The sequence below is a fragment of the Lasioglossum baleicum genome, chromosome 13 (assembly GCF_051020765.1).
Source record: "Lasioglossum baleicum chromosome 13, iyLasBale1, whole genome shotgun sequence".
NCBI classification, from domain to species: Eukaryota; Metazoa; Arthropoda; class Insecta; order Hymenoptera; family Halictidae; genus Lasioglossum; species Lasioglossum baleicum.
Genome location: NC_134941.1, coordinates 7,603,272 through 7,631,241, shown reverse-complemented (window position 1 = coordinate 7,631,241; position 27,970 = coordinate 7,603,272). Strand labels below are relative to the sequence as shown.

The window sequence follows — 27,970 nt, the reverse complement described above, 5'->3', positions numbered from 1 at the left end:
GACGATACACAAGAAAATCTAGCCGCATTGGAAAAGATCCAAGATTTTTAAACAATTTTTATTGCTCCACTCGTCTTCGATGGTTCTTCCGTTCTTAAATTAATACGCCATCTCGTTATTGCGGAAAGTGTCTTGGTGTATTGGTCGATAAAAAAGTGTTCGTCCGCATTAAATTAAATAGACTCCAAATATTTAAAAACAGATTTACTTTTTTATGTTCTATGGATGATTGCAATAAATTTAAATAAAATTGCGATTCTGTCAAATGCGAATGACGTCTATATGAATCAAATAATTGTACAGGTTAATTAAATTAATTATGACGTGACTACAGGATATTCTTTTGATAAAAATACGCACTGGATAAATATTTAACGAAATTTTATAAGGCAAATCGCATTCAAAACCTTATTGCATCACTAATGGAATGAATGAACGTTATTTGATTTCAATCTCTGTAAATTAATTTATAACAATTTGTTGAACGTTCCACACTTTCGTTAATCATTGCAAACAAGTTATCAGGGGTTCATGATGTTTGCAGAGCATTCTTATTTATACTACGTGTCTCATAGATGTCACTTCAAGAGTTTCTCACTATTATAAATTATTTTCAAATCTCTTTTTCACTAAATTCTAATAAAAATGATAAACAGAAGCTTTGAAATCATTACTGTCACTCATTGAAAGGTTATAATCCATTTCTCCTTTGAAGAAATTAATAATATGTAATTATAATTTCTCTGACATTTACCATTTTGATAATAAATATTTAATAATCTTCAATACTAAAATATTTCTGTGAGATTTTACTAGGATCATAGTATAATATAAAATTCCATTTACAAAAACGTACAACCATTATGATTTATATTTACGTTTCACTCATTCCACGATTTATAACCGCATTCGAACAATTTTCCATAATTTAACAACTCACCCTTTTAAAAATTGAACACAGATGCACACAGAGACGCACTGAACAATTTAAATTCACGTAACAATCATATCGTAATATCCTTTCGCAGCGATTCCTTCGTACAGTTCACGAAACCAACACATCCGAATAGAATGAATTGCTCCGATTGCTAATCAACGCGTTCCCGAGAATTTGGTCGACCACTAGAAAGAAATGTTCTATGCTTACTGAAGTCGAAGAAGGAACTATCCTCTCCGATCTTGAGTACGAGTATTTTATGGTAGCCCGTGAACCTCCATGGCATGGCACACAGCATTCTCCGCTGACAAATGATGATTACTTTTCTCGATCATTGTCATCATTATTATCGTTAGGGTCGTCGTCGTCATCATCATCATCATCATCGCCACCACCACCATCATCATCATCATTATTATCATCATCATCATCATCATCATCTTCATCATCATCATCGTCATTGTTGTTATTCTTGGCGTCATCGAACTGAGATAACCTTCCTTTCGATTGACAAAAATAGTGGAAGACTTAATAATTCCCTCTTTCAAAAATACTTTTCAATAGTGTTTATTATTTATGGGAAAACAGAGTGCCACATCTTTTTGCACATAAAATTTGTTTGCAGCCACATCTATTTTATTTTGACATTATTACAGAAATTATTATTCATATTTCTTGGCCCTCATTATTTATGGGGAAACAAGGCGACATATCTTTTCACATAGAATATACATAACATAATTGAAAAAGATCCAAACTGGGATCGAAACGTTGATTCTGTTTGACAATTAGCAAAGTTGCTTTATAATTCGTAATAAACGATCGAACCGTTGCGCCGAAAACATTAAAAAATTTAGAATATACATATATATTCAATATGCATTTGTATGTAAAATATTCCTTAAAAATATTGTTTTGTATACTTAAAGCCGTGGATTCAATGCTACATCATTCAATTGAGAAGCATTGAACTTCCGAGCCATAATTATTATGATTTTGCAATCATGCTGTAACCTCTCGTATTTGAACATCCATTATGCAATTATCCTAATATCCGAATGCTCAGTTGTCAATGTACCTTCCCCTATTCGACCAAATGAATTCTAATCGTCATGATAGAACGCGACGGAAAGGGAGCACACATCGAATTACATTTGTTTTCATAATTTTGGAGTTGCATATTACAATTTACAAATTTCGTAGTTTTTCACTGGGGGTGACACATTATTTTGGTATTTAATACGTTCACAGAAGATTTAATTTAATTTCTGCAGATGAACAAAGATTTTCCACATTGTTCAATTTTCTAACGTTGGTTTACGTAATATTTGTTTCAAATATGAAAATGTGTTAAAGAAAATTATTGTTACAGGCATGTTACATAATACATGTATGGCGATATAATATTATCGTTCTATTATTTGAAAATACTTTCAATTTTGAATAAATTAATGTCATTTAAAATCTTTTTCCAGTTAAAATTGCTACATTTAAACGTGACTAGCAAATTTTCGTAAATGTCAGCACGCATGACGTCACTACAGATTGTTTTGCAAAACCTTTATCACGTGAAGGCTAACACCGCATATCTCATTAGATCGGTTTCTACCGCGAAGTTGATAAAATACTTTTCGCTCCACTTTATCTTCTTTATCGACAATTTTTTAGTGTATTGTGGAGGTCACATTGTGGTTTTTCTAAACCGTTAAAATAGCATTTATTCATATATTTCAATAATCATAGATTCACGCGTCCTTCGGTTGAATCGTAAAATTAGCAATAGCTCTTGGCTCATAAATAATTAATTTCGCAAAAAAGGTATCACGTGAGATAGAGATCGTTTCTTTACGGTGTACACGGTGTTTCAAATCAGCTGACGAGATAATTTTACGAATCTGACGGCGGCGCAGAAATAACTAACGCACTTTGTTGCGTGGCTCCCGAAATAGTCGACCTATAAAGGGTCGGTCATTTCATGTTCTCCTAATGTGATATCCATTTGCCCATTCCATTGCTATCGGATCAGCCGACTGTTACATGAATGGACTAGAAACTTTTGCTAATTTCGTAGCGTTAAGTAATTACCCATTATGAGTGGAGAAGCCGCGAATACTGTGGCTCGCGTAATTCTTCGAACACCCTTTGAGTAGGGTCACTTTTTTAAATATACTGTGTCACCCGTCTTGTTTTCTCTGTATCTATTTCTTGAACATAGGTTTTAAAATTATCATTTACTATTTTAAAGTCTGCATTAATATTATTAACTACACAATTTATTTTATAGGTGACGAATTTTTTGGCTGAATTGAAAAATGAATTTTTATGTAATATATTCATTGCACCAAGATTGTGCTGTCCATTGTAACTTTTCAATTTTCATTTCATTGATCCGCAGATTAAAAGCAGACAATTTTTATTTTGCATAAATGAGCAATTTCATGTATTCTGTTAAGTATATTTTCCTTATTTCAATGAAATTGTAAGTATGTAAATTTCAATATTAATTAAAAATCGCTGTAACGAATCGAACAGTACCTACATCATAACTCTGCAATTCATATCCGAATTTACATAGCTCACGGTTAAAAACAATCTTGTTACTCGCATTTACAATTTTGTTATATAATCCTCCATAGTATTTCCAATTCTTAATTTGTTTATTTATAGATACAAAATTGTATAAAAATCATGTTCTCCTCATAAAAGAAGTATTTTACAGGAGTTAGAAAATAGAAATAGCCGAATATTAAACTGATTATTTTTAATTTTACATTTCAAAGAGTCCAAACACTGCTGTTGACTCTCGTTCACCAATTTGCAGTTTAGGCCTTCGTTAACATTATGGTGTCATGACCATTAACACAATCGACGTATGCATTTATAGAAATCGATCTTTTTGTGATGAATCTATTCAGGGTTCGGTAAAGAAACCAGATTGGCGAACGGCCAATAGATTCGTTCTATTTTGTTCTCTCTCACACTCTGTGAAGTAAGTTCTATCCCGACTTGTGGATCCACATGAACGTTTCCTTGACTCTCTCGAGTTTTGCAAGTTTCACTCTTCGCAACCGTTCAACACCTGTTAAGAACAATTATCGGTGCTGTTCGAAACCCCCATCGCAAATCTCCGTCGTTAGACTTTGCCGATCGCGAATACTGCAAAAGTGTTCAGTGCAATGTTCGATCTTGTAACACGATTAAAAAGTGAAATACCATCATCTTCAATTGCGAACATCATCCCCATAAATCTCCAGCACGCTGTATACAGCACACAAATATTTTCAATTATTTTTGCTGAACGTTTTTCGCTAATTTTGGAGCAGAGTAAACGATTACGCAATTTGTCACTTTGAGTGAACATTGATTGATAATTGTTGTGAATATAGTTGAGAGATAATTGAGTGAAAATTGATTGAGATAATTGTTGTGGATATAGTTGAGAGATACAAACAAAATGGAATTGTAAAGACGAGGTAGCAAGTAAATTGTAAGACGATATATGAATGTGTGAACGCGTCCGTGTTGACACAAATTGGATAATCGAGTGCTCGGGGTAGAAGAGACAGATTCAGAAAGATGAGTGGGGATTATTAGCGCGGAAAAAAGGATTATGTACAGTGGTGGTGCATCGACTCGGCCTAGTGGCCCAGCAAAGCTTAAAAAGTTTCTGGAAAAAAGGGATAGCATTCTTAACAAATGGAGAGACGGTACGGACTTATTTCTGTAACGTTTTCAATAAACTTCCAGTTGAACCAGCCCCTTGTTTTTACCCGATCCGTTTCATTTGATTTATTCCGGATCAAATCAGTTCTTCAGCTTCGAGACCCACTAAACGCTGGATTAAGTGTCCTGAGAAAACAAATGTCCTTTGAAATGTTGATTCAAGGATTAGTGCGCGAAGTGTTTCTAAAAATGTTCTAGAGACAATAAACCAGTTAATTTAATACAGCACATAAAGTAAAATGTTTTAATTTATACACTTTTGTTACTAGCCTGAGGGTTTTATGTATTCATGATAAAAATGAGTGGATGCACAATGCAGATATGTAGATAAGAATATCGATGGTTATTATTCATTAAAATATGCATTATATATATATATATATATATATATATATATACATATATATATCTTTTTTTAGTTAAATAACATGCTGGGAGTAAAATTGAACAAAAATCCGGAGTTTAAAGGGGTAAGGGATTGATTTGATATAGATAATTTTTATTTTATACAGAAATCTGCAGTCTATCTGTTACCATAAGAGATAAACGAGTGAGCCTCATGTTTCCTGCAGTTACTCCCATGTGGCAGCACTGGCTGTGTCGATGTTCGATATTATCTCGTTCGTGTTCAAATGTTATTAGCACTCCTCTCTGAACACGCAATTAATCCAATAATGATTTTAGTCACGCATTCCATTGTATCATACAGAATTGACATTCTGAAATAATGTTTACCCATTCAAACTATGCAAACATCAATAATTTCTTCCACTCACGATATTTTTTATTTATTAAACGTCCACACTCCCCTGGAAAAAGGTATTCGATCAAAATTCGACTGTTGAAATTTTTTGAACGTATATTAAAAATGACAAATATTATTAATTTATTGTACATAAATTAAATATAGATCTTTGACGCACAATAAATTCCAATGAAGTTATTTTATATGTAGTATTTTTTTTTTAAATAAAGTAGGATTTCGCTCGATTAATTGAACTTTTACGACACAATGATTAACAGTTGACGAAAGAAAACAATCGAATAAATTGCATGACGAATTAATAAACCGCATAATATAATCGGCTGACACAGTAGCCGATCAGATTGAGCGTCAGTGCAAGTGACTTTACGTTTCCAGTTAATTTAGCTCGACAGCATGTGCAAGAATCGATTACACCAGTGTTTCTCATAAAGCAAGTTTGCTCGTAAACAACGAAAGTTCCCCTCTAGTAGATCGCTCATTTATTTAAATGTCTTCACAGTATACTTTCTGGAAACAAGATCATCTATACTTCTCCACTTTTATTTTTTCGTTCCATTGATGCTTGAGTTCCTCTTTCATCGACAAACTGGACTTTTTGTCTAAACGATCCATGACAAGAATAATTTTAGCGATGTTACCAGATACGTAACACGATCTACATACATAGTCTCTGCGAGCTCGTGTATCAAAGTTCGACGACCAAATTATCAGTAATTGAGTTGTTGTGTAGAAAATAGTAACTTTCTAGTCTTGCCACTGTTATTATTCGAAAGAGAATTTGAAAAGAATTGTGTTAAAAATTACACGGTTAAAGATGTTATATGAACCATCAATTTCTTTAACAAACGCCAAGATAATTACCGCGGATCTTTATGCGACACAAAAATTTGCCGAGTCATTTATAAGTAGCGCGCGTTAAACGACGATGCACTTTATGATTTCAATAAAAACAAATTTTTTAAATCTTTTAATCATTGTAATGTCTTTGTAGTCTTGTGCATTCATTTTTATCGTAAATGCAGTCTAATAATTGCAACGATGAAATTAGTATTTTTTTAACCAAGTGGTAAATAATGTTGTCCACAGAAAATGTTAAAAATATAAATGACATAGGTTATTAGAATTAAGTGACAGAGTAATATTGAAATGTTTAACGCTTTCACGTTTATTACAGAGGTTTGCAGCGGTGGCGAGCTACCAGAAGTTGAGATCATCAGTTTGTTAGAGGAACAAATACCTAGGTACCGTCTGCGAGCCGACACCCTCACTCAATTCCAAGGTAAACATGTGCTCAGAAAATTAGTACTCGCGCTGAAAAGTGCGACGTCAATGCTTGTGCTCACTGAACTCCATCTCTTGAAATTAAATCATTGGTAACCACGTACGATCGTGGAAATAAATGAAAGTTTTCCAAGTTTCCATTTATACGAAAAATTCTTATATTTTCTTTACATGATAAATAGAGAACTGTTTTATTATGCTGCACGTGGAGGCTGTATATTTATATAATTCGACCACAGAATCTCGAAATTTCCAAAAGCTATAAATGCATAAAAACCAATAATCTAGCCATCAACATTAGATACAGAGTAATATAGAGAGAGATTATATATAAATAATAGAATACAGAGAGACTGTAAAATAAATAATAGAAGACTGAACTATTCACAAAATTTTTTAACAGACCTTGTATATCACGTTTTGAAAATTATTCTGAAGAAATCCAGACGATCGGAGTCGCTGCATTGACTGGAACAACACCGCTGTATAGTTAGCAGACCCCCCAGACGGCGATATTGATAGCAATCGCAGAATTGTTATATTTTGGGTGAACAGTAGCATGTACCTCCTACGTCAATTCTTTGTACTCGAAGATTTTTCCTGGATCATCTACTGGAAATTCGAACGTATTTATTTAGCTACTGTTTAAAGAAATAGTAACAATAACTGTGTTTAATCCGTATTTGAGTAAGTCATGTAAAATTTCATTTCTGTGATGATAGACTATGCTAAATTTGCTTAATTTCGTATGACCTAGCGATTTCGAAGAGCACAACTATCGCGTTATACGGGGTTTACCTATATTTATGAAACTTTCACAGCAGTTACGGAGATTTATCGATCATTAAACGCAAGGGAAATTACGGAACCCGGTATTCCAATGTACTTTTCTATATTTTTAGTAACGTCTAGTCTATAATAAGCCTATCATAGCTCCATCATGGTATAAATATAACGATTATACTAAAGCAGAGTCTCAAATTTTGATATTTTTAATCTCTTATTTCCTCTTCTGCTCCTAGTCGACTTCACATAAAGCGATACAAATATTTCTGGAGATAAAATAATTTCGTTTAAATCTGCTAAGGGCAATTACAAAATGCAAATGCTCTAACAAGTTTTTTTGTTTGTTATGCACAGGATACGAAAACGCTGACTGGTTTATTCCGTCACCGGCACTAAAGACAATTGACACTGATTTGAAATTGTCACCGGACCAAATCCGGGAAACCCTCAACTACTTCAGTAAGTACTTATTCTGTTAATGTCTATTATTTTTTATCATCTTCATGTTTCTATCATCCTTGTACACGCGTCATTGGTTTTGCTGAATATTGATCATGTCTATGTCAAAATGCAATTAAATACTTGCATTCGATTGTCAGAATTAATTCAGGTAAGAATGGACAATTTAATTAATAGCGTTAGGTATGTATGTAACATCATTGATAATGTAGGCATACAACATATTTTTTAAAACACTACTGATGACCAGAAAAATGCAACTAATCAGAACTATTAGACTGGTTTAATCTTCCTTACTTTCTTCCAACACCAAAGCAATGTTTTCGTCGATAAAAATCTCGTTTTATCATCCACTGATATTATCCCTAACATGGATAACAGTGTTTACTTGGAAACGATTGTGTGAAGATACATACTTTATAATGTTAGATCATACACAATGATTTTTCGGTCAATGGTGATATTGTGCTTAGCATATTTGATAAGTACGGATTTTGCAAAACAATTTTTGAATCGAGAAAATTGTTAAGAAGATAAACAAATATCTATAAAGCTTCTGTGTTTCATAATTAATACAGAAAATTTTTATTATGCCTACAAATCCACATTCTACTGATGACAATAATTTTAAATAATTTTACGCATGCTCTGAATGTTCTATACCGCTTAAAGTATTGACCGACGAATTGACAACGGTAAGAATCATTGAAACAATACAATCATACATCATTTCGTACAACAAAAAAACAGGAAAGATTATTAAAGTGTGCACGTGTCCATCACAAGCCTTACGCCTTGCATCATATATATTCAAACTTGAAAGAAAAAATTTTCTGTTTTTAAAATCATGTCTTATCAAGTATTTCGCGATTTCTCTTATCAAATATTAAATACCCTGCCTTATATAAAGAATGTAATCCATTTAGCAACTGGCACGTGAAAATTCTTTTGCCATGAACGTATCTTCTGAAAATAAAATGCGTTATCATACGAATTTAAACAGAAAAATACAACAAATACAATCGTTTACACTTTCAAACAAAATTGTGCAAATTTATTAATATAACATGCATGTACACGAACAATGCGTTGTTATAGAAATCTAAACAAAAACACAAATACGGTCTTCCGAGAGAAATTCTTTATTTTCAAAAATGCATAAAATAGTTTGCACGCACTGGAATCATTTGTCCCCGAAAGATTTTTGCGATAAATGCCGCGCGTGTAAATATTTTGTAGTAGTATTTGCGAAACGTTTCAGGAAACACTGGCCGCTCTTTATTTAAACTAGTATTTCACGCATCACTGATAACGAGCGTCGTGTCTAATTAGTCAGTATTTCGTCCAATCGGAGCCACCGCCCGGAAGAGTTCTCGACCAATCGGAGCGCTTGACCCGGCGCTGCACTGGAACTTCCATAGTTAGGTTTAGTCGCCGCTCGTTCTCCGCGGAGGGAGGATGTTCCGCGCTCGTTTTCCCGTCATGTAAAAGGACTTGTTTCGTGCTTTCTCGCAAGTCCGCGGTGCTTTACCATGGAATGTTGTTTACGAAAATGAGAACGGCATGTCTGTGCATCCCTTGAAAGTATCGTGAGATGACAGTTGGAAGTGTATCGACGTTTTAAGTGTATTATCGTTCTAAATACATACATGTGTGTTTGTTCGTGGCGTATACTGGTAATACATACGTATACGTAATATGCACTTTGTTCTGTTAAAAATTTAACGATGAAATGCAAACGTGTCGCTCTAGGCTCTCGTCAATCAATTGTCGCCGTGTAACTTTCAAATGTGATTGACAGTTCTACCAAAATTATAGGAAGAATAGTGTTTTTATTTACGTTGTATCCAGCTGTACACTTTTTTTTGTTGGAAGGTGTGGCTGAGGATATTGACGGTTGTGTTTCGGTGGTGATATATATTAGAAGAATTGCTTTATGAAATGTATTTAATTAGTAATTTTGTGAAAATTAATAGTAATGCAGGTTATTATTAAATTCAGAAACATATTCGTGTAACAAAGCATCGTCACTTAGGTTAGATTAGAATGGCTCTCTAATAGCAGCAGTTTTTGCTGTTCGTTTGAATGAACAACTATGTTTTCGACATCGTTTAGTTAATTTCTTTATATAAACATACACGTATTGCAGAATCCAACGAGATAGTGAACTGCAGCTCGTGCGAAATGATGAATTTGAAACGCACGCGTTATGTAGGTTATGTTAGGTTAAATTTATAGGAATGGAGCACGAGCTTAAGATGAATAAGATTTTTACTATGTACATATTCTCTTGTATTTTTATTTTTATTCTTAAATTTATTTCTACAGGGATTAGGTAGTATTTTATTCATTCTTTTATTTGTCTTATTTCATTTTTCCTTGTTCGGCTTTCAATAATGTATGACCTTCCAGGAATTTTTCTTATTCTATTGAAATCTCTGTAGCCACATCGTATATCATTATTACATAATCTTCAAATACTTCTTTATCTATGTAAATTCGTCACTGATAATAACGTGGCGACATTATTCATTTCTAATTTTAACAGAATAAGGATGTGAATTTTTCTGTAGTTCTGAAGTTCGGATTTTTATTTTACCTACATCCTATTTACAAAAAGAATCTTATTTTCAGTACTACATGTTATTTAGTTTATTCGGATTTTATTTACTACCAGATTTATTATTTTTATTTTATAGTTAATATTCGAAATATTTTGTTCGTTATTTCCCGAAATTACAAATGGCGGAAAGCAAAACGGTACCTTTGAATTTTTTATGAAATGATTGTTTACAAGATCATATCACGGACACTGATTTTATGTTTACGGAGTATTTGAAATGATAATCACAACTTTCAACTTCTCATCCGTGATTGAAATTGAAATCAGAGACTTTTGATCGAGCACATTAAAGACTTTTTAATAATGAATAAGACTGACGCGTTTAAACGCAATACGTTCGATTAACGTACCGGTGCGAAAATCCTGACACTGCATTGAGATTGATTAGATTCACGATACGTACGAAAGTATTGGTTCACGGTATTTTCAAATTGCTTTCGAAATGTTTCGAAACTCGCCGGGTTACCGCAGTGCATCTACGCTGCGTTTCGTAACCGTAGAACCATCCCTGAACTTCCTGCGTTCTACTGACTGTTTTCCACAATTGAGAGTAATTGAAAAGCGACGTTATTATTGAAAGTAAATGCAGACACACTGGTTTTCCTATGGGAAACACATATGCGAATTTATGCACCAGCGTGAACGTAAGGAGCTGTTTTCATGCTACGTCGCGTGCATGGAAACGGTGCGAAAGATATTTTGTTAGGTTTCAAACAATTTTTTGGTAACTTCGAAACAAAATTTAAAACAAGTTGCAATTCTCGGTTTTTCACATAAATTTTATACGACACGACTATATTTTTATCAGATATAATTGTCGAATTCAAAATTCGTGTAATTATTTATTATAGTTAAGTAGCTGTATAATAAAACGATACTTTCAGGAAAATATTGATACTGGTGAAGTTTCTTAGAGATTGAATATTTCCATAAAATTCAAGTATAATATAATTACGATGTCTTTTCATGACTATCATTTCCGGGGAAATCGTAAGATTGAATTTGATGTTCATTTCCCGCACTTAATTGGGAAATTCGTCGGAATCGAAATATGGTTATTAGGCTGCGGATTTCGTGCATTTGTGAGAACGATGCACGATTAAAATACAAAACTAATTTTTTATACAAAATACAAAACTCATTAATTTCATATCAATAACGTAGGAAGATTTTAATTTGCATAAAAATCTGCAATCTGCATATTCTTAGACTTCATAGACGTTATCATTAGATTTGATATATTTATAAAACGTTTAAACGGTATATAAACTGTAAAAATATTAAAATAATCCAAGAAAACGTGCATATGGTTTTGTTGTCTCATTAAAATTGTTTTTTACAATTAAATAATTGTTATTCCGCATAAAAATTCGCAGTCTAATTTCTATATATCCTAAAATTCAACATAAACAGAAGTCGTTTTACAGTAATTTACTAACGAGGAACCTACTATAAATTCAATATACGTTATGGTACATTCTAATTTCAACTACTAATCTTATATTCAATTAACAGCATACCCACACGCGAGTGCAACCTAATTTTTCTGATAACAATTAGAATTCACGATAATAACACATTCTTCTCAAGGTACATAATGCAATATGCAGGTAAATGTGAGAACAAATGTTTCACACTTTCGGGCCAATCGTCATTCAATCCCTTGGAAAATTATGTAATAATCGTCGGACGGTCAATTAAGCCGACCTCGTTAAGGAAAGCCCCGTATAATTTTTGTAAACGTGCTCCTTCTATCGCATGGTTCAACGCTTTCTCATAAAAGCGATCCGTGAATTACAAGGCAACTCGGGAGAAAATGAGAATTATAATGGCTTATTGTTTTCGGAGACGTTGTTAGAACTCTTTCACGCCGGCTTATTTTCCAAATCTAATTACGGCACATACCTAATCGGTAACCGTGGAAGTTGTGCTCGCTCTACACTCGATTTTCACTTGTGCTTATGTCCACGGATGTGTCTAATAAGAGTAAATTCTGAGAAAGTATCACAATTGGACAGAAAAGTACACGAGAATTTGCATCTCTCTACGGAAGCGCGCGTTTATTAATTAAAACAAGGATTCATGGAGAAATTCCTCGACGTTGCGCAACAATAGGCTCCTACTTCCTTTAGAAATGTCGAAAAATTGCATATCAATATGCAACAGAAAACACGTATGCATATTGACACGGTTTTTTTTAACGAACGTATTTTTAACAAAAAACGTGATCATCTGCAAACAATTCTTATTATCCGATCCACTGCAAGATCACGTGCCAGAACAAAGTTCAGATCAGATAAAAGTAATTAAAAAATAGAATACCAATATTATTGACAATCAAAGGGGCACAAATTTTATCAACATTACATAACGAAATTATCCAAGATAGCCACTACACACAAGACTCAAACAGAACACTAAACACAAAGTAGATACAAGGAGAAGAACGAATTACACGGTAAACACGATAACATTTTCTTATCTAATGTCACTATTCAGATCATTCGCAACAAAAAAAAAGTTATAAACAGTTTTTAGTATTGTCTTACCGACAGACTGGCGTCAAAGATGGTTACAATCACTGTATTCTTCTTCAAAGAGCCGTCTAACAAATGTTTCCCCTGTGCGAAAGGAGTTCCTCTGGAAGCAATATAAGAATTTATTCCTGAATAGCAGTCTTCCCTCCTGGGAAGTTGTCCTGTAATTTCTTGGCACGCATTCCTGACACGTACCATCATATTATCAGACCATTGACAAAACGGCAGTCTGGCACGGGTAAAAGCATTGTCGTCTTAGTATTCTGTAGAATGCGGTGGGTCGTGGTGCATTGCGACGGGTTTCCATCACGTACCGATCTACGGATTCATAGCGACTGTTGTAAAGCGTTGTAAACCACTAAGTCTTGTAATCGTTTGTTATAATGACGGCAAGTATCCTTGCAAGCCTCGCAATTTCGAATGAGCATATGATTCGAGCACGAATGATTAATCCTGGGATGGTGTTGGGTCCATTTTGACCCAGAGTTACAAACGCTCCATCTAATTTCTAGTTTTAGGGGGCCACTTTAAAAATTATAAGGAATTTCTTAGTTGGAAAATTAAACGTGTTTCTCATTCTGGTTTTTATCAAATGTTGCACGAAAGTTGACGTTTGCATGTCTAATTATAATTAGCCATTTATATGTATTTAGTCCAATAAGAGGATTAATCTTGGATTGGTATCCTGGGGTCTTTCGTGACGCCAACAACCACAACAGTAAATATGAAGATTCTTGAACTTCTTTGAAACATTCGGAGCTTTCAGTCTTTATTTATGTACTTAAAATTGTCTTGGTAAATGTACTTGTTTAAATTAAATATAAATGTAAGAATGGGTAAATCTGATTAAACATCAACAATCACGTCTGTTATGGTATGTTTTACTTGGAAATATTTTAGTGCTTAGGCATCTTACCGAAAACGATTTGAACTGTGCAAAGAAAATATATTTGCACTCCGTGCTGGAAAGAAATTCACGAAAGATAAGAAGAACAATTATAATCTTATCGCCGCTGGCATACGTCTTATCGTTTTATTGATCGCACGTATTGGACGTTTCGATCGATTGTTCTCTTATCGATATTACTGCGCATTCTTACTTGCAGAAACCGTGATGTGTTATTAGAGTAGTGCCAATACATCATTGTCTCGGGATATTTTTAATGGCGCGCTCGACAAATTAAGAAACACACAGTCTCCACTGAGATTAGCGTTATTGTTACAGCGAGCCGAAGTTTAATGACAATTCCCGGTAGCCTTTGTTCCATCGTAGAATTTCATCGTTATTATTATTCAGAATATACAGGCGACACCAGTGAAATTTGTCTGTATTTATTTATCTCTACGCAATATTTATCTAATCTAATTGTACGCTTTAAAACGCTTATTCTGTTGAAATGTATTTCAAGTACTTGTCATGTACAAACAATTAGGTAGACTGTATTGTATATGAACGACACGTTTGCATATCATATTTATCATTTAACACATTCGCTGCGAAATGATATGATGTCTCTAAAAGAAGTTTCACGATTCCTATTTTAAATAGAATTTATAAAAGAATTTGTCCCTTGAAGAGTCCAACCTCAACTAGCCAATTCGAAGTACTGTACCAGTGTCGCCGCGAACATAATAATGAAAAGATTAGTGTCGAGCTGAGGACCGGGTGATGGTAATGGTGACATGAGCAACGACCGCAATTCCGTGAAATCCTTCTGGAAACGAAGTGAGAAGTCCGAGGGAGCTTCATGCGCGGGGACAAGCAGCGACGAACGAACAAACGAAGATCATTCTTCGAGAACGACTGACGCCGCTCAAGATGCGTTCCGGGGTACGGATGAAACCGTCATTGAGCCTAAGAAGCGTTCCCAGGGAGCGCTCGATGATTCCCAGGGAGATCCATCCGACAGAACAATCGACTCGGTTGATGCCGTTTCAAGAACGAGCGAAAGTCTTTCTGGAAACATACCAGGAAGTTCTTCGTGGAGGAATCTGCACTTTTCCCAGCGCACTGACACTGTAGACGCTGCCTGGTCTCCTCGGACCTCGTTCGGGAAGCCTTACGGGTTTGAACATCTGTTGGGAATTCCCGACAACAAGTCCGGTACGAACGTTTGGAGAACCGAGGGAAGTTCGAGCGATTTCTTGAAGATGAGCAGCGAAGATCAACGGAAGGCATCCGCGAAAAAGGAGACGAGCAACTCCTGGTCGCCTAGGACCCCCGAGAGTCCTTCTTGGAGGCTGGAAACCAGTTCTCCTAGAACTCCCATGTTTACCAGTTTGGCTCTGGACGTTTCTTACGCCGGTTTGGACTCTTCCGGTTACCTCGACGCTGGAACACCTAAAACACCTAAGAAAGCTCGGGAAGATGATCCGCCGGAGTTCTGGCAAGACTGCAGCGTCGTTGATTACCTGGATAAGAAATTAGCAGCGACCGATAAGAGCACACCCGAGGAACGGGTTGAGACCTTGAAGGAGGTTCTTGCGGAAACGGATATTCACGAAGGGGATGGAGTCGTTTCGGATTTTTTGTTCCACGTCGCCAAGACGAAATACGGGAAGATTTATATCAAGGTCATTAGAACGATGCTCCTTAATCGAGGTAGGATATTAATACCGTAGCTTTATCGATTGTTTTCGCGTCTGGTCGCCGCGGCGGATTGATAAAAATAATTGGGACGAATATTTAATGTGAAAGAGACACCGGGGAATTGGGTTGCTGCTGGGAATACTTGATTGGAACTGATTTTCTCGAGTGCTAAATGAGAAATAGTATTGACCGGGCCTGGGTGGCCTAATTCGCGAACGTTTGCTTGACAAAACGGAGATTTCCCGTGGAAAATGAAATTCTGAAACGTGTCGCTGTTTTAATCTCTCGCCGTGTAGCAACGAGTAAGGGACGAAGATTTCATACGGAATCTACCGAGTGTGAATGTTGTTCGTTTCTTCTAAGGAAAATTTGATTTTTCTGTTATCAATATTTAACAAGCTGCCAACATTTGTAGCTGTGAAAGAAATGATACGGGAAGAGGTTAATTAGTCAATTTAAGTCAATTGTTAGGCGAGTGTTGGAGGGAAAATAGATTGTTAATACATTTTGAATAGCACTCATTATAGGGAGGTGTTCTATAATTTTATTGCCGAGTGTATAGACACTCTCTCCCTTCACGGGGTAGCTTCCCTTAACATCATTGGCTTCGGCGAAGCATAGCTTACGTCACTCCAATGAGGATCGCGTGTGAAGGGGTCCTACCTGGCCATCTACCTGGCTAGCTAATCCTCGACGTATTACGTGGCTGCCAAGTGACTGGAACGGACTCTTGATACACGGCATTGCTATGTACATACAGGGTGGTCCCGTAGATGTGGTACCCAGAGGCAGTGCAGCCACAAAAAAGAATTAGAAAAGTTGCAATCTTGAGTTTCATCGATATTCTTCAACGCTCGACTGGTTCTAAGGGGGATGTGGTGGGGAGAAAATCTTGCCAGTTACGGTAGAGACCTTCGCGACAGTTACTTTTCCTTGGACTTGAAAAATAGTTTCAAATTTTTGTCTGATATAGGAAGGCATGAATTGTACACTGCTGTGCAAAAAGCGTAAAAAATCAAATAAGAACACAGTAAGTTTTGAAAAAGGATTCCGCTGTTTAATTGAATAGTTCTGAGAATGTGTTATTGCTAATTATCCAATACTTTAAATGCAATAAATCAATCATTGTACAATATAATTTCTACATAAAGATTTGTCATTATTAGACAGCGAATCTTTATGCAAAATAATAATCTTCCTGAATTGCAACAAACTCGAGTGAAATAGAAATTTATTTTCTGTCTTAATATGTTTAGTGGGTTGAAGATAATACAACACTATTCTTAAATTCTTCTAATTAATGTACTATTTTAAATTACACCTACTAATTTTTGTCATAAATGCATGAAATCCGCTGTCTAGTCATTATATCTTATAATTATACTGGGTGCTTCTTTCTTTTGCACAGTAGTGTACGTCTAGTAACTAAACTAGGTCGAAGAACGTATTTTACTGGTCAGAAACAATTAGGAGTGAATGCTTTTCAAGGAGGTCAAATTGATTTTAATTACGTGTTTGGAGGGCGTCATTACAAGACTGATCCAGTACCAGTTTCACCTCATTAGTAATCGTACTTATCAGCTCTCATTCATAATCCTGGGACGTCATAAAGTGTCGTTTCGAATACTACTCTTAAAACAGGAGTTACACGGGAACGGGATGTAACTTGTTTATTGACTGACTCTCGTATAAAGAGACTTGAACGCGTTCAATTAATGCATAGACCCGTCACTACTTGGGATTTATTGCCAGCGGAAGAGACCGGTAGGGGCGGAACGACAGACGACTCACAGGTCGACAGTTCATCACCCCCGGCGTGCGTAATAATCTCATAAAGCTGGGATTTTTCAACCCTGGCGGCGTTAGCGAGCCTTTTTTAAAAACTCATTACGATCTCGAGTGTGTATACGGCGAAAAAAGTCTCCGTACAGACTTTATACCAGAATAACTCTTTTAAACCGTGTTTAAATGACTTGAATTTGTTTATTAGAAGGATTACATTACTAGAACAGAAATTTTAGTTAGGCAGAAGAAATTACATATTGTAGATCACATTTTTTACAGTCTTTTTAGTCGACGTTCTTCCTTGGGTTTTGTCAATCTCACAAATTCACAAACAATTAAAGTGAAAGTAATACACTACAGATTGGAATAAAATTTTTTATCGAAATCCTCTAATAGTTGGATATATTTGTAGGAAGTAACCGTTCTACTGATCCAATAATAAACGACCTTTACGTAGTATCAGAAATATCTTTCTAGATCATTCTTCCTCCGATTTCTCTCTGGTTCACTGGTCGGTTCGCTAACTTCGCAGATATAAAACAGTTATTTTATAAATTTATTCGAAATGATTAATAGAATATTTATTTATAAACTATTAAAGGATACTTCTCTTTAATTTTTTTATTGGCAATCGATTGAATTACAAGATGGTAGAATTGTTTGTCTCATTTTTCTTGGACGACAGAAAATAACTGTGATCGATTATTGTTGGTACTGCTACGAACAAGTAGACAAATAACTTTTCTCGGAACTGTGAAAGTTCCAAGTAGAAAATCTCTTTAGTTCTCAAGTGTGATTACCGCAAGCTCTGAAAACATGGTTTGATGAAACTCGGCATCAAAGTTTATAAAATTAAGTCTTCGACGAACTTTTACCACTTCGTCAGTTGTTTCATATTTCCGCAGAACATTATCGGCGGAAGATAAAATTTCAAGCTTGACCAAAATTCCAACTGTCGAATAATCCACCGATAATTCCCACCCGACATCTGACATTATCGAGTTTCTGAGTGAAAGAAAATAAGTTCTGGTGGAATGTAGACTGAAAATAAAGTTGTAGCTTAACACCTGCAAGTCCATAATACATTTATCCATACATTTTTTAAAGATACGAGCTCTATTTATTGATTACACATTACACAAAATAACACACTATTATTCGTTACCTAAAACAAAATTGAATAGATAGATCATCATTTTAAATAGTCAAGTTCTTAGAAATGAAAATACCAATAAACACAGTGGCCACTGTCCATTTATCAAGATTCGTTTCGATAAAACACATCTTTTAAATATGTGTCAGATAAAAGATTATATTTCAATAAATTAATCATAGACTCGTACGTAAACAATCTCTTATCAAAGCCATACCAGGACAATGACGTGTAACGTGTATTTATATACAAATGCAGGGTGTTTCAAAAATTTGGTATTTCGTTGAGAGGGGTGATTCCTGAATTGATTTGAAGTAACTTTTTCCTTTGCGAAAATGTTTTCTGCGGTTTCATTAAGGAGTTATTAACGAAAAAACGCGGACCAATCGGAGCGCGACTACTGCGGACGGATCCCAGCTCGGCCAATGCAATGCAATGCTTCATGGAGCGGATTCTGTATACGATTGGTCCATGTTTTTCGTTAATATCTCCTTAGCGAAACCACGAAGAACATTTTTGCAAAGGATAAAATTACTTCAAATCGCCTGAAGAATCACCCCTTTCAACGAATGACAACATTTTTGGCACACCCTGTATATCGGTGTATTAAATAAAGAAATTTTATATCAAATTAGATAAGCTGTTAATAAAACCACGATGCTTAGCTCATCTTAAGATTCGTAAAGACATTTACGACGTGTTGCGAATAAAAGGAGTGAAACCTCTTGTACACGTAAACTATTGACTTTTTAATCGATGATAAACTTGAACAAGTATACTTTTCGCATAGGTATAAAACAGATTGGCTATAGAGTGCTAAAATATTCGGTACTTGTTGATAAAATGATTACGATATATGTACCTGTGTTTTCCATATTTTAGAATTGCTTAATTGGTTAAATTACGAATTGGCGAGGTACTTGTAATTTGACTATTCGTGAAAATATGGTTTTCTACTTCAACATATTTGGTTCTGTAATAATAGCGTCGGTAACAAGTGACCGATACGGCAGTCGATACGTTAACACGCTACAGTCCGACGTAGTTATGCGAAGAAACGACTTAAACCGTAATAGCATGTCGTAAAAATATAGTAAAGCTCGTCGATAAGAAATATCAACATTAGCACACACGGCCCTGACGCAGTATTTTAGACGGCATGTTATCTGCATTGTCTAAAAAGCTCATATATTCTAACAGTATTTAATACGCCCAGTAATAAACTTTTAAAGATAAAGAGTGCGAAATATAGTTACGATTAATTACACTGCGAATTTATGACAAAACGGAGTAAGTGAAATTTAAAGTAGTATAAAGATGAAAAGAACTTAAAAATGTCAATATGTTATTTCTAATTTATTAAAATTATTTAAAAAAGAGAACAATTTCTTATTTGATCTTTATCACTTGCAATCGATGAAAAAAAATTTTATTTTGCATAAAAATGCACAGTATAGTTATAACTCATTGCAAATGCACATAACTGTGATTAATAAGAAGCCACAATGGTTGATATTAATTCCATAATGTGTTTAATAATTAAAAAAGAGGGTTGATACGAGAATTAAAATCGCGAATATCGCTGGAAATTGGTTAATCATGCTCCAAAGGCAGCGTGCCAGGGATTCCTAGCGTATTATTAATAGTACTGCCGCAAGAAGAGAGTCTGCTCCAACTTATTGTAAAACTGTCGAACGAATTGAAAGCGAGCTGGCTTGGATTACGGAAATCTCCACGTGGGTCTGCACGTGTTATCGACAAATGTTAACTCGTTGAAGTTCCCTTTCAATGCCTACACATTTTCATTTAATAATTCAATCGATAATCCAATATAGTTAACAGGCTTCCATAGAAAAACACTTAATTGCAATTTTGCTATTTATGGTACAGCATCGATGAAATCCAATACGATACTTTATAAATTCTTCGAAAACATTAAATTGATAAATAATGCTCGTTCAATATGAATTTCAGACGACCAAAGTCCTCAGTATTATCAGTTTTCTATTTCTTGTGCGGGAATGATCAATTAATTCTTAAACATTAATTTTACAAATAATGTAGAATTTAGTCGCGTATATAAATAGACTGCAGATTTCATGAATTTGATTCAAAATATTTAAAAATATCCATACACTGTTTTTCGACCTGTCAAAATTTAAGTTATAATTTAAAGTAATTTTTGTGTTAATTTAATTTCTGTTTCTTGCAAGCGAGAGATGCAAAAGCTTCCTATTTTGCGTAAAGACCCGCAGTCTATGAATATATTAGGTTGGCAACTAATTTCTCGATCTTCTGTTTCGTAAATCTTTTATTGTATCATTATAACCTCATTCAGTGACCATTCCTTTTGAACTGTATATCATTGGAAAGCTCCAAAATTTGCAATTAATTTGATATAAAATACTCGTATACTACCATCAAAAGTGACTAATGTGTGTATGGTATTTTAAAAATAACAAGATTAAATTTATTTATATTTTGTGCGATTTTCACTATAACATATATTGGAGTCAAAAAATGTGTTCGATGAATTCCCATGAAAACACCTTTACAATCTCAATAATAGTCAAATAAAAAATCTAAAATGAGTCACTTGACCCCTCGTGGTAGGTTTAGTGTTAAAAAATATATATAAATGACTTTGTTTGAAAAAATGTGGAGGTCGCGAACATAGTTGTTGCCAACCCAATATTATATAAATACAGAGCGCTTTAAGGTTTTCTGTTTAATAGTATTCGCGAAACCCCGAAGATTCGCGGACACGCGTTTGAATTTCCCTCTGCGACGGCAGTACGTATGCTGCGCGCGCAGCCCGCTTCTGACAGCCACACGATATGGCGCCGTAACAATTCCGCCTGTGTTTCGCATCGCGCCCCCTCCACGTACTGTCACGAAAGGAAGCGGTCCTTCTCAACAAAATGTGCATGAACAACACGTTAGTGCATTGACTAATGCCCACGGAAACAATTGAACGTTGAACTCGAACAACTGAAAGAAAACTTGTGATATGTGCCCGGTGACTCCTCTGACGCCAGAGGCGTAGAACTAGTGTGTTGAATGGTAAGTATTTACTTCGAAATAAATGCACCTACAGTCCGATTAAATTGATTCTAAACGCACATTCTCGTATCTGTTTGCGTACGATATTCGCTGGCGATATTACTCGCATCGCTGAAGGGACGAGTATTCTCGTCGCGACTAAAATATACTTGGACAAAAGAATTCTCCGCATTGCTGACAGTCACATGTTTTATTCAACCGATGTTTTCGAAGATTGTTGAAGTCGGCTGTGTCTCACGACTCTTTGACATGTGATTCTCAGAGCAGACAGCAACTAGTTATGCCTCCGATTACCAGGCTACGTCACTGCGTAACCTTTGCAACGGGACGCCATTTTTAAAAGCCGCAGCCTACGATCCATTCCTCGCATGTTTTTCTTTTCTTTTCAGTTTTCGACGAGAAGCGCACGATTTTTCATGCATATCACGATAGAAACTCTGCGGCTGGCTAAACGCTCGTTCCGAACGATTTCACGGTTTCCATGGCGACGATTATAAACAATCTAGACATCATTCACATTTGAATATTGTGTACTCTTTTTTTTTGTAAAATTTATTCCGATAACACTGGAAATGATAAGCTCGTATTAATTATATAAATCACAGTTGTAGGTGTTCGTTTGGAGGAACAGTCTTTCACGTTGTACGAGTGCTATGATTTGATATACAGTACAGGATGATGTAATTTGACGAGAAAATGAAATCCTGTAATTATAGTTAGTGGACTGCGGATTTTTGTGCGGAATAAACATTGTCTGCGTTAATTGCAAGATACTGGAGCTGCACAGACATTCATTTCTCAATAATTAATCATTTTAATAATCTCCAAACTCTTTAGATGTTTTTACTGTACTCGTTCTTGTCGTAAAATCCGCGGTCTAGTTGTTAGTTCTTTTTTACATAATATTTGCACAGAAGAATTTGCAACAAAGAAGATTACTTGTCAGTAATGCATCACGTGAGACATCGAATTACTTAAAAACAAGAAAAAATACAAGGTTGAATCTGAAGAAACATGCTCAACCAATTGTGACGAGTAATGCTGTAATTTGGCGGTCGTTTGACTTGGTATGATTTGTTATGCAACAAATTATTGCACCGTACCACGTGTTCGTCCTCCACTGCGGAGTATAATTGCTTTTATTTGCTATTCGATAACAGTATCGCGCCGTTTTCTGGAACACTATGAATTCTAGTCCGTCATTTCACCTCTGTATTTGCATTTTTTATACTAATTATCACGAACAAAATACACAGACAGATAAAGTGTATCGATGGTATAGATTGCAAGATAATTTTTCAGATCACTATGTTTGTCTTTTGTTAGCAATAATGTGCCCAACATTTATTAGCTGCGGGGGAAAGTAAATTTTTTATTGAAACTTACGAAATTATATTTTGAAGGTTCCCAACGCTATTTCTGCGGTATGTTGCAGATTAGACTTACACAATATTGCATGACTTAATCGAATGCTGATTTCCGTACATTCCGGAAAAAAACAGAGTTACGCTCGTCCAATTATTATTGGTCTGCAATGGTTATATCAAAGTCGTATAAGTAAAATGGAAAGAGAAACACGAGCACGTGGGAAATTAACGTAGTAATATTTAATATTCCAGAAGTTTTCAGATGCTATTTAACATATTAGGAAATTATTTATTCATTCTGTAGCAACAATGCTTTCACTATAAAATTCTCGGAGCTTAATGTATTTTACATTAACAAGTAGCATGCATATTTGCTTGAAATGATCAAACTGCAGGTGGATGATCCATAGAATAATGATGATTAATATGACTATTGGCGTCATGTTCGGATCTTTATGCAAAATAAAAATCTTGTGCATTCATTCCAAGAAACAGGAATTGCTCAGACTTTTCTTAAGAATTGTGACAAGAATAACGAAAAGGAATTGTATAAATAATAGAATCAACTTCTGAGGATCTGGCAGTTTCATTGTTCTCTGTTTCATCTGCTGACTGTCTTCAGAAATGCATAAAATCCGCAGTCTAATAATATCGTGCGAACAAGAACCAGGACGAAATCGGTGTTCACAGATCAGCAGAGTTTATTGGTAAAAGTTAAATATAGTTTGGACACGGTTTGTCGCGCGGTTGTATCTTTGCTCTTCTAAATAAAAGATGAACGTCACGGACTCGGTTTATCACTCCGGTACATGCTCTTATGCAAGCCTGAGCCTGTGGAAAAATCAATAATCACCTGCGACGTCTCTACTTAAGACACAACGTCAGAATAGAGTTCGGAGGTTTAACTTGCAGTTCACGTTGCACACGCGACTGTCTTCTTAATCGAGCACCGAGTCCTGATGCTTTGTAAGGATATTTTGGCATATTACCTCACACACTAGCCTGTGCATATTGTACATACAAACCTTAAATTGATTTACATATACGTACATTTGATTAAATTAACCATTTAATATCGAGGCAGGCTAAAATCACGACAAATCAAAGCTTAAATTAATTTTCCATCGATGTATAATTGAACCACGAAATTAATGTCAATTTCTTAGATATCTTCAACTGGTTTAAAAAATCGCGAGCATCACCGAGATTAAATTCCCATGGCTCTCAGTATTTAATTGCACGCCAAGCATACCATATAAATTTGTAGTTAATTGGTTCAGCATTTAATGAGCAATCTCGCGAGTCATCCGAGGAGAATTTTTTTCAGGCGGTCTGTTTTCTTGATAAATAATTGCCATAGTTTCCATGGTACCACCGTATGAAAATTCATGAACATAATTTGGGTGCATACAAGCAAGCCTGCAACGTTTCGACGAAATATGCTGGTTAGGTTGTTAAACAAAAAAATGACGATATATATTATTGAAATTGTTTGCGGGAAATGGGAATGCCCTCTTGGGAAGCGGAACTCAAGACGGCTGACCTTTGTACTTAGAAAATAGAATTTATAAGAACAGTTATTCGAGATGCGATCGAATGGGATCCTTTCTCTTCGTGTAACCGCTTAACATGCATAAGTTGCAGGATTGCTTCTTCTATCGACTTCATCATGCTGCAAAACGAACTGTGAAATTTCGTTTGCAACACGAAAGAAAGCTATCGAGGAACTGTGACGATTTTTCCTAGTTCGCATGCAATATTTGTCTGTTTTTCTATCAGCGATATACTCGTAGAAGGTTTCATAGATCTCGTAGCTTGATCAGATGTTATACTAATTATAACGAAGTGTCGATTCGTGTACAAAAAAATATTTACAAAAGATTGAAAAAGTTTTGGAATGTAGAAGTATATTATTAGAAATGATCACCTGTAGATTGTAAATGTTCAGCATCTGTAACAAACATCCGAGTGAAACTATTTTTGAAGATACTGTATCCTAGTTATTTGTACCTTTCATTAGAGAATGTAATTGTACAATTATGTGTACATTCCCATTAGTCCGTTTAAATTTTTTTCAAGAAAGGCTTTATGATAGTTTGAAACACAGTGAAAGCCTGCAGGAAGAAATACTTTTACTAAACTCTTTCACGGATGTGTATAAATTTGCATAAATAAAAACCGTTAGAGAACCATTAGCGGTAAAATTAAAGAAAATGGTAATAATGAAATAATAAATGTCTCGCCTGCTGATTGCTATACTATGTTATCCGGTATGCCAGTGGATAATGTTGTGCCGAATGTGTTAAATAATAGACAATTTGAGAGCTTCACAACTAGAGCATTTCGCGCTGAAAAAATATTGCCAGTGCGTGGAAAGTTTCACGTGGAGAGCGTATATTGCGAACACACACTTCGCAAATGATATATTATATTTACAAATATAATATGTAATTTAAAAATCGCACTTAATATTTGAGCAGAGGGCGTAATGTAAATATTCGAAAAAGGAAAGCGTCCAATTTTGTCGAATTTCATTGAGTGCTTTCGAGAGAGTATTTTCCATGGAGGTACAGTATATTTATGCAAAAAGAAATCGATTTTGTTGACCGTTACATCAGACTCTTTCACCCGTCGCGTCACAGTCATAAGAGTATGACACACCGAAAATGATCTCAGTGCTCTTAGGACTGTTGTGAAGTTCGGTACTAGTCAATAAGTATTGGTCGTAAAAGAAAAATAATTTTATTTGTAAATGGCCTGTGCGTGCCGAGGTCTTTGTTGGATTGAACAGTGTTCCTCGCACTGCGCATAGTGATTTCGCACCCCAATTCATGCTACGTCGCATTCGCATAGGGGAGCATATTCAGCAGAGGGTGTATTAAGATAAACGGTGGTTAAAATAGCGTACGGATTATTGATTTCATGACAAAGATACAGAGGAAGCTTCATGGTTTTGAACATAACAGCATCAAATAATATTTTTTCTCTTCTTATATTAACTTGCCGTGTTGTTGTTGTACGAGTCAAATCTTGTAATCGAATTTTAAACCTCTTCCTATAGTCCAATCTTGCTGAAATTTTGTATACACACGTGCTTCCGACAATAAAAGTAGGAAAATATATATAAAGAAAACTTTAAAAACCACGCTTATACTAAAATGCACTAAAAAGGAGAAAATAATTTTTTTCCTGGTTCCCCATAAAATACCGAATCCAGTTAAATGATTAATAATATTTTTCCCCAAAATTTTAAGCAATTAGTTCAAAATTTCTTCTGTTATAAAATTAGTGTCGGAATGGATAGAAAAATTTAATATAAATTTAAATAAAATCATGACATTAGTCACTATAAATAAAAGCGTGGAGCGCTAAACTATATTAACGCAATCTACGTGGGCGCCCCACGATTTTATTTATAGTCACTAATGTTATGATTTTATGTAAATTTATATTAAATTTTTTTATCCATTCCGACACTAATTTTATAACAGAAGAAATCTTGAACTAATTGCTTAAAATTTTGTGGAGAAATATTATTAATTATTTAACTGGATTCGGTATTTTATGGAGAACCAGGAAAAAAGTTATTCTCTCCTTTTTTCAGTGCATTTTAATATAAGCGTGGTTTTTAAAGTTTTTTTTCATATATTAGAACATAAAACTCGCAAGATCTAATTAACACTTTACACATTAGCGCCATTTCTTTCGCGCGAACAGTTTTCATAGAATTACACCACACCTAGTAACAGTGAGTCTTGTTGCACCATGTTACATTTTGCAGAGTTAAACGCGTGTTTTATTGATCTAAACTGCATGATTTGAACAGACGAATTTATTCGGAGTCACGGCATGTAAAATATTTCAAAAAATGATTTTATAATGATATGAAATAAATTATTACGCGATTCTCCTTTTGCAAACTACTTTATTGTTTAGAACAATAATTGGCAACCGAAGGGGGTTCCAAATCATCAATCCACATGAATTTAAATGAAAATTCATTGATGATTGAACAATTCTTTGAAATAACTTTCTCGATTTCTTACGTCAGATTATCGCTTTACTCGCACTCGTAAGTCCAGCATGCTACTTGTTAATGAACTAGTAAATCAGTAAAGCTCCGTTTGTACTACTGAAAGTTTTGGAGGTCAGACATCTCTGTATCTCCATTAATTTACATACACTCTGATTTATAATAATAATAACAAGAATTATAATAATTCACTTTATACAGAGGATAAAATCTCTGCACGTTCTTTCTGCATAATAATCCAATCTATGGCTTAAATTGCATTATCCCGTACGCTCCTCCATTATATGGAAAATTTAACATTCTCGGCGATTTTAATAATATCGGCCCCGTTATGCATGTTTCAGTGATGTATGTTGCGTTGTTAAGTATCGTTTCGTCGGTGTCTATGTGAACAGCTGGCGGATATACAGTGATATCGATTACAAACACGGTAATAGTGAACGAATATTAATGGTACATATAATAAATATTGATAAACACGTCTTTGTCCAAGTATATTTTATATAATGCAGTTCCAGGACCTTCGCATTCTGTTCAAGTATTACAGAAAAGTATACTCTCTTGCGCCGTGTTATGGCAACATTAGTGTTGTTTCTACAATGCGATACAAGCAATCATCGAGATTCCCAAACACTATATGTGACCTCGGTACTATACGCGCAGAATGAGTTACTAAAGACTGGAATTTATTGGGAAAATGATGATTTTTTATTGCCAACAAATACTATGTTTATCGTGAAATTAAATATTTGTTACAGCATTTATACAGCATTTTTTTTATTGCAAACTATTGCCAGAACCGCCAGATCAGGGGAATTGACTCGAATCGAGGGGAGAAAGTTACCCCCTCTCTGCGAGTACCGGATT

At 35.0% G+C, this 27,970-nt stretch overlaps 2 protein-coding genes across 8 annotated transcripts in view; one reads left to right on the top strand and one right to left on the bottom strand.

Moving 5' to 3' along the window:
• The window catches only part of LOC143215023 (uncharacterized), a 58,779-nt gene extending 57,820 nt beyond the window's left edge, over positions 1 to 959 (bottom strand). The window contains exon 1 of the mRNA XM_076436710.1: positions 941 to 959. The gene's annotated coding sequence lies outside the window, so the exon portion shown is untranslated. The remainder of the gene's footprint in view (positions 1 to 940) is intronic.
• Positions 1 to 27,970, top strand: part of Milt (trafficking kinesin-binding protein milt) — a 46,104-nt gene that overhangs the window by 1,613 nt on the left and 16,521 nt on the right. Inside the window, exons 2-3 of one of the 7 annotated variants that reach the window (XM_076436701.1) lie at positions 6,601 to 6,705; positions 7,848 to 7,952. Coding sequence is in view for 5 of the 7 variants with exons in the window: in XM_076436699.1 (XP_076292814.1) it covers positions 14,796 to 15,714 (919 nt within the window). In the remaining 2 variants the exon portion in view is untranslated. Of the gene's footprint in view, positions 1 to 6,600; positions 6,706 to 7,847; positions 7,953 to 7,988; positions 15,715 to 15,736; positions 21,704 to 27,970 lie in introns of those variants that run through there. The other 6 variants (XM_076436698.1, XM_076436697.1, XM_076436696.1 and 3 more) reach the window with 6 other exon arrangements.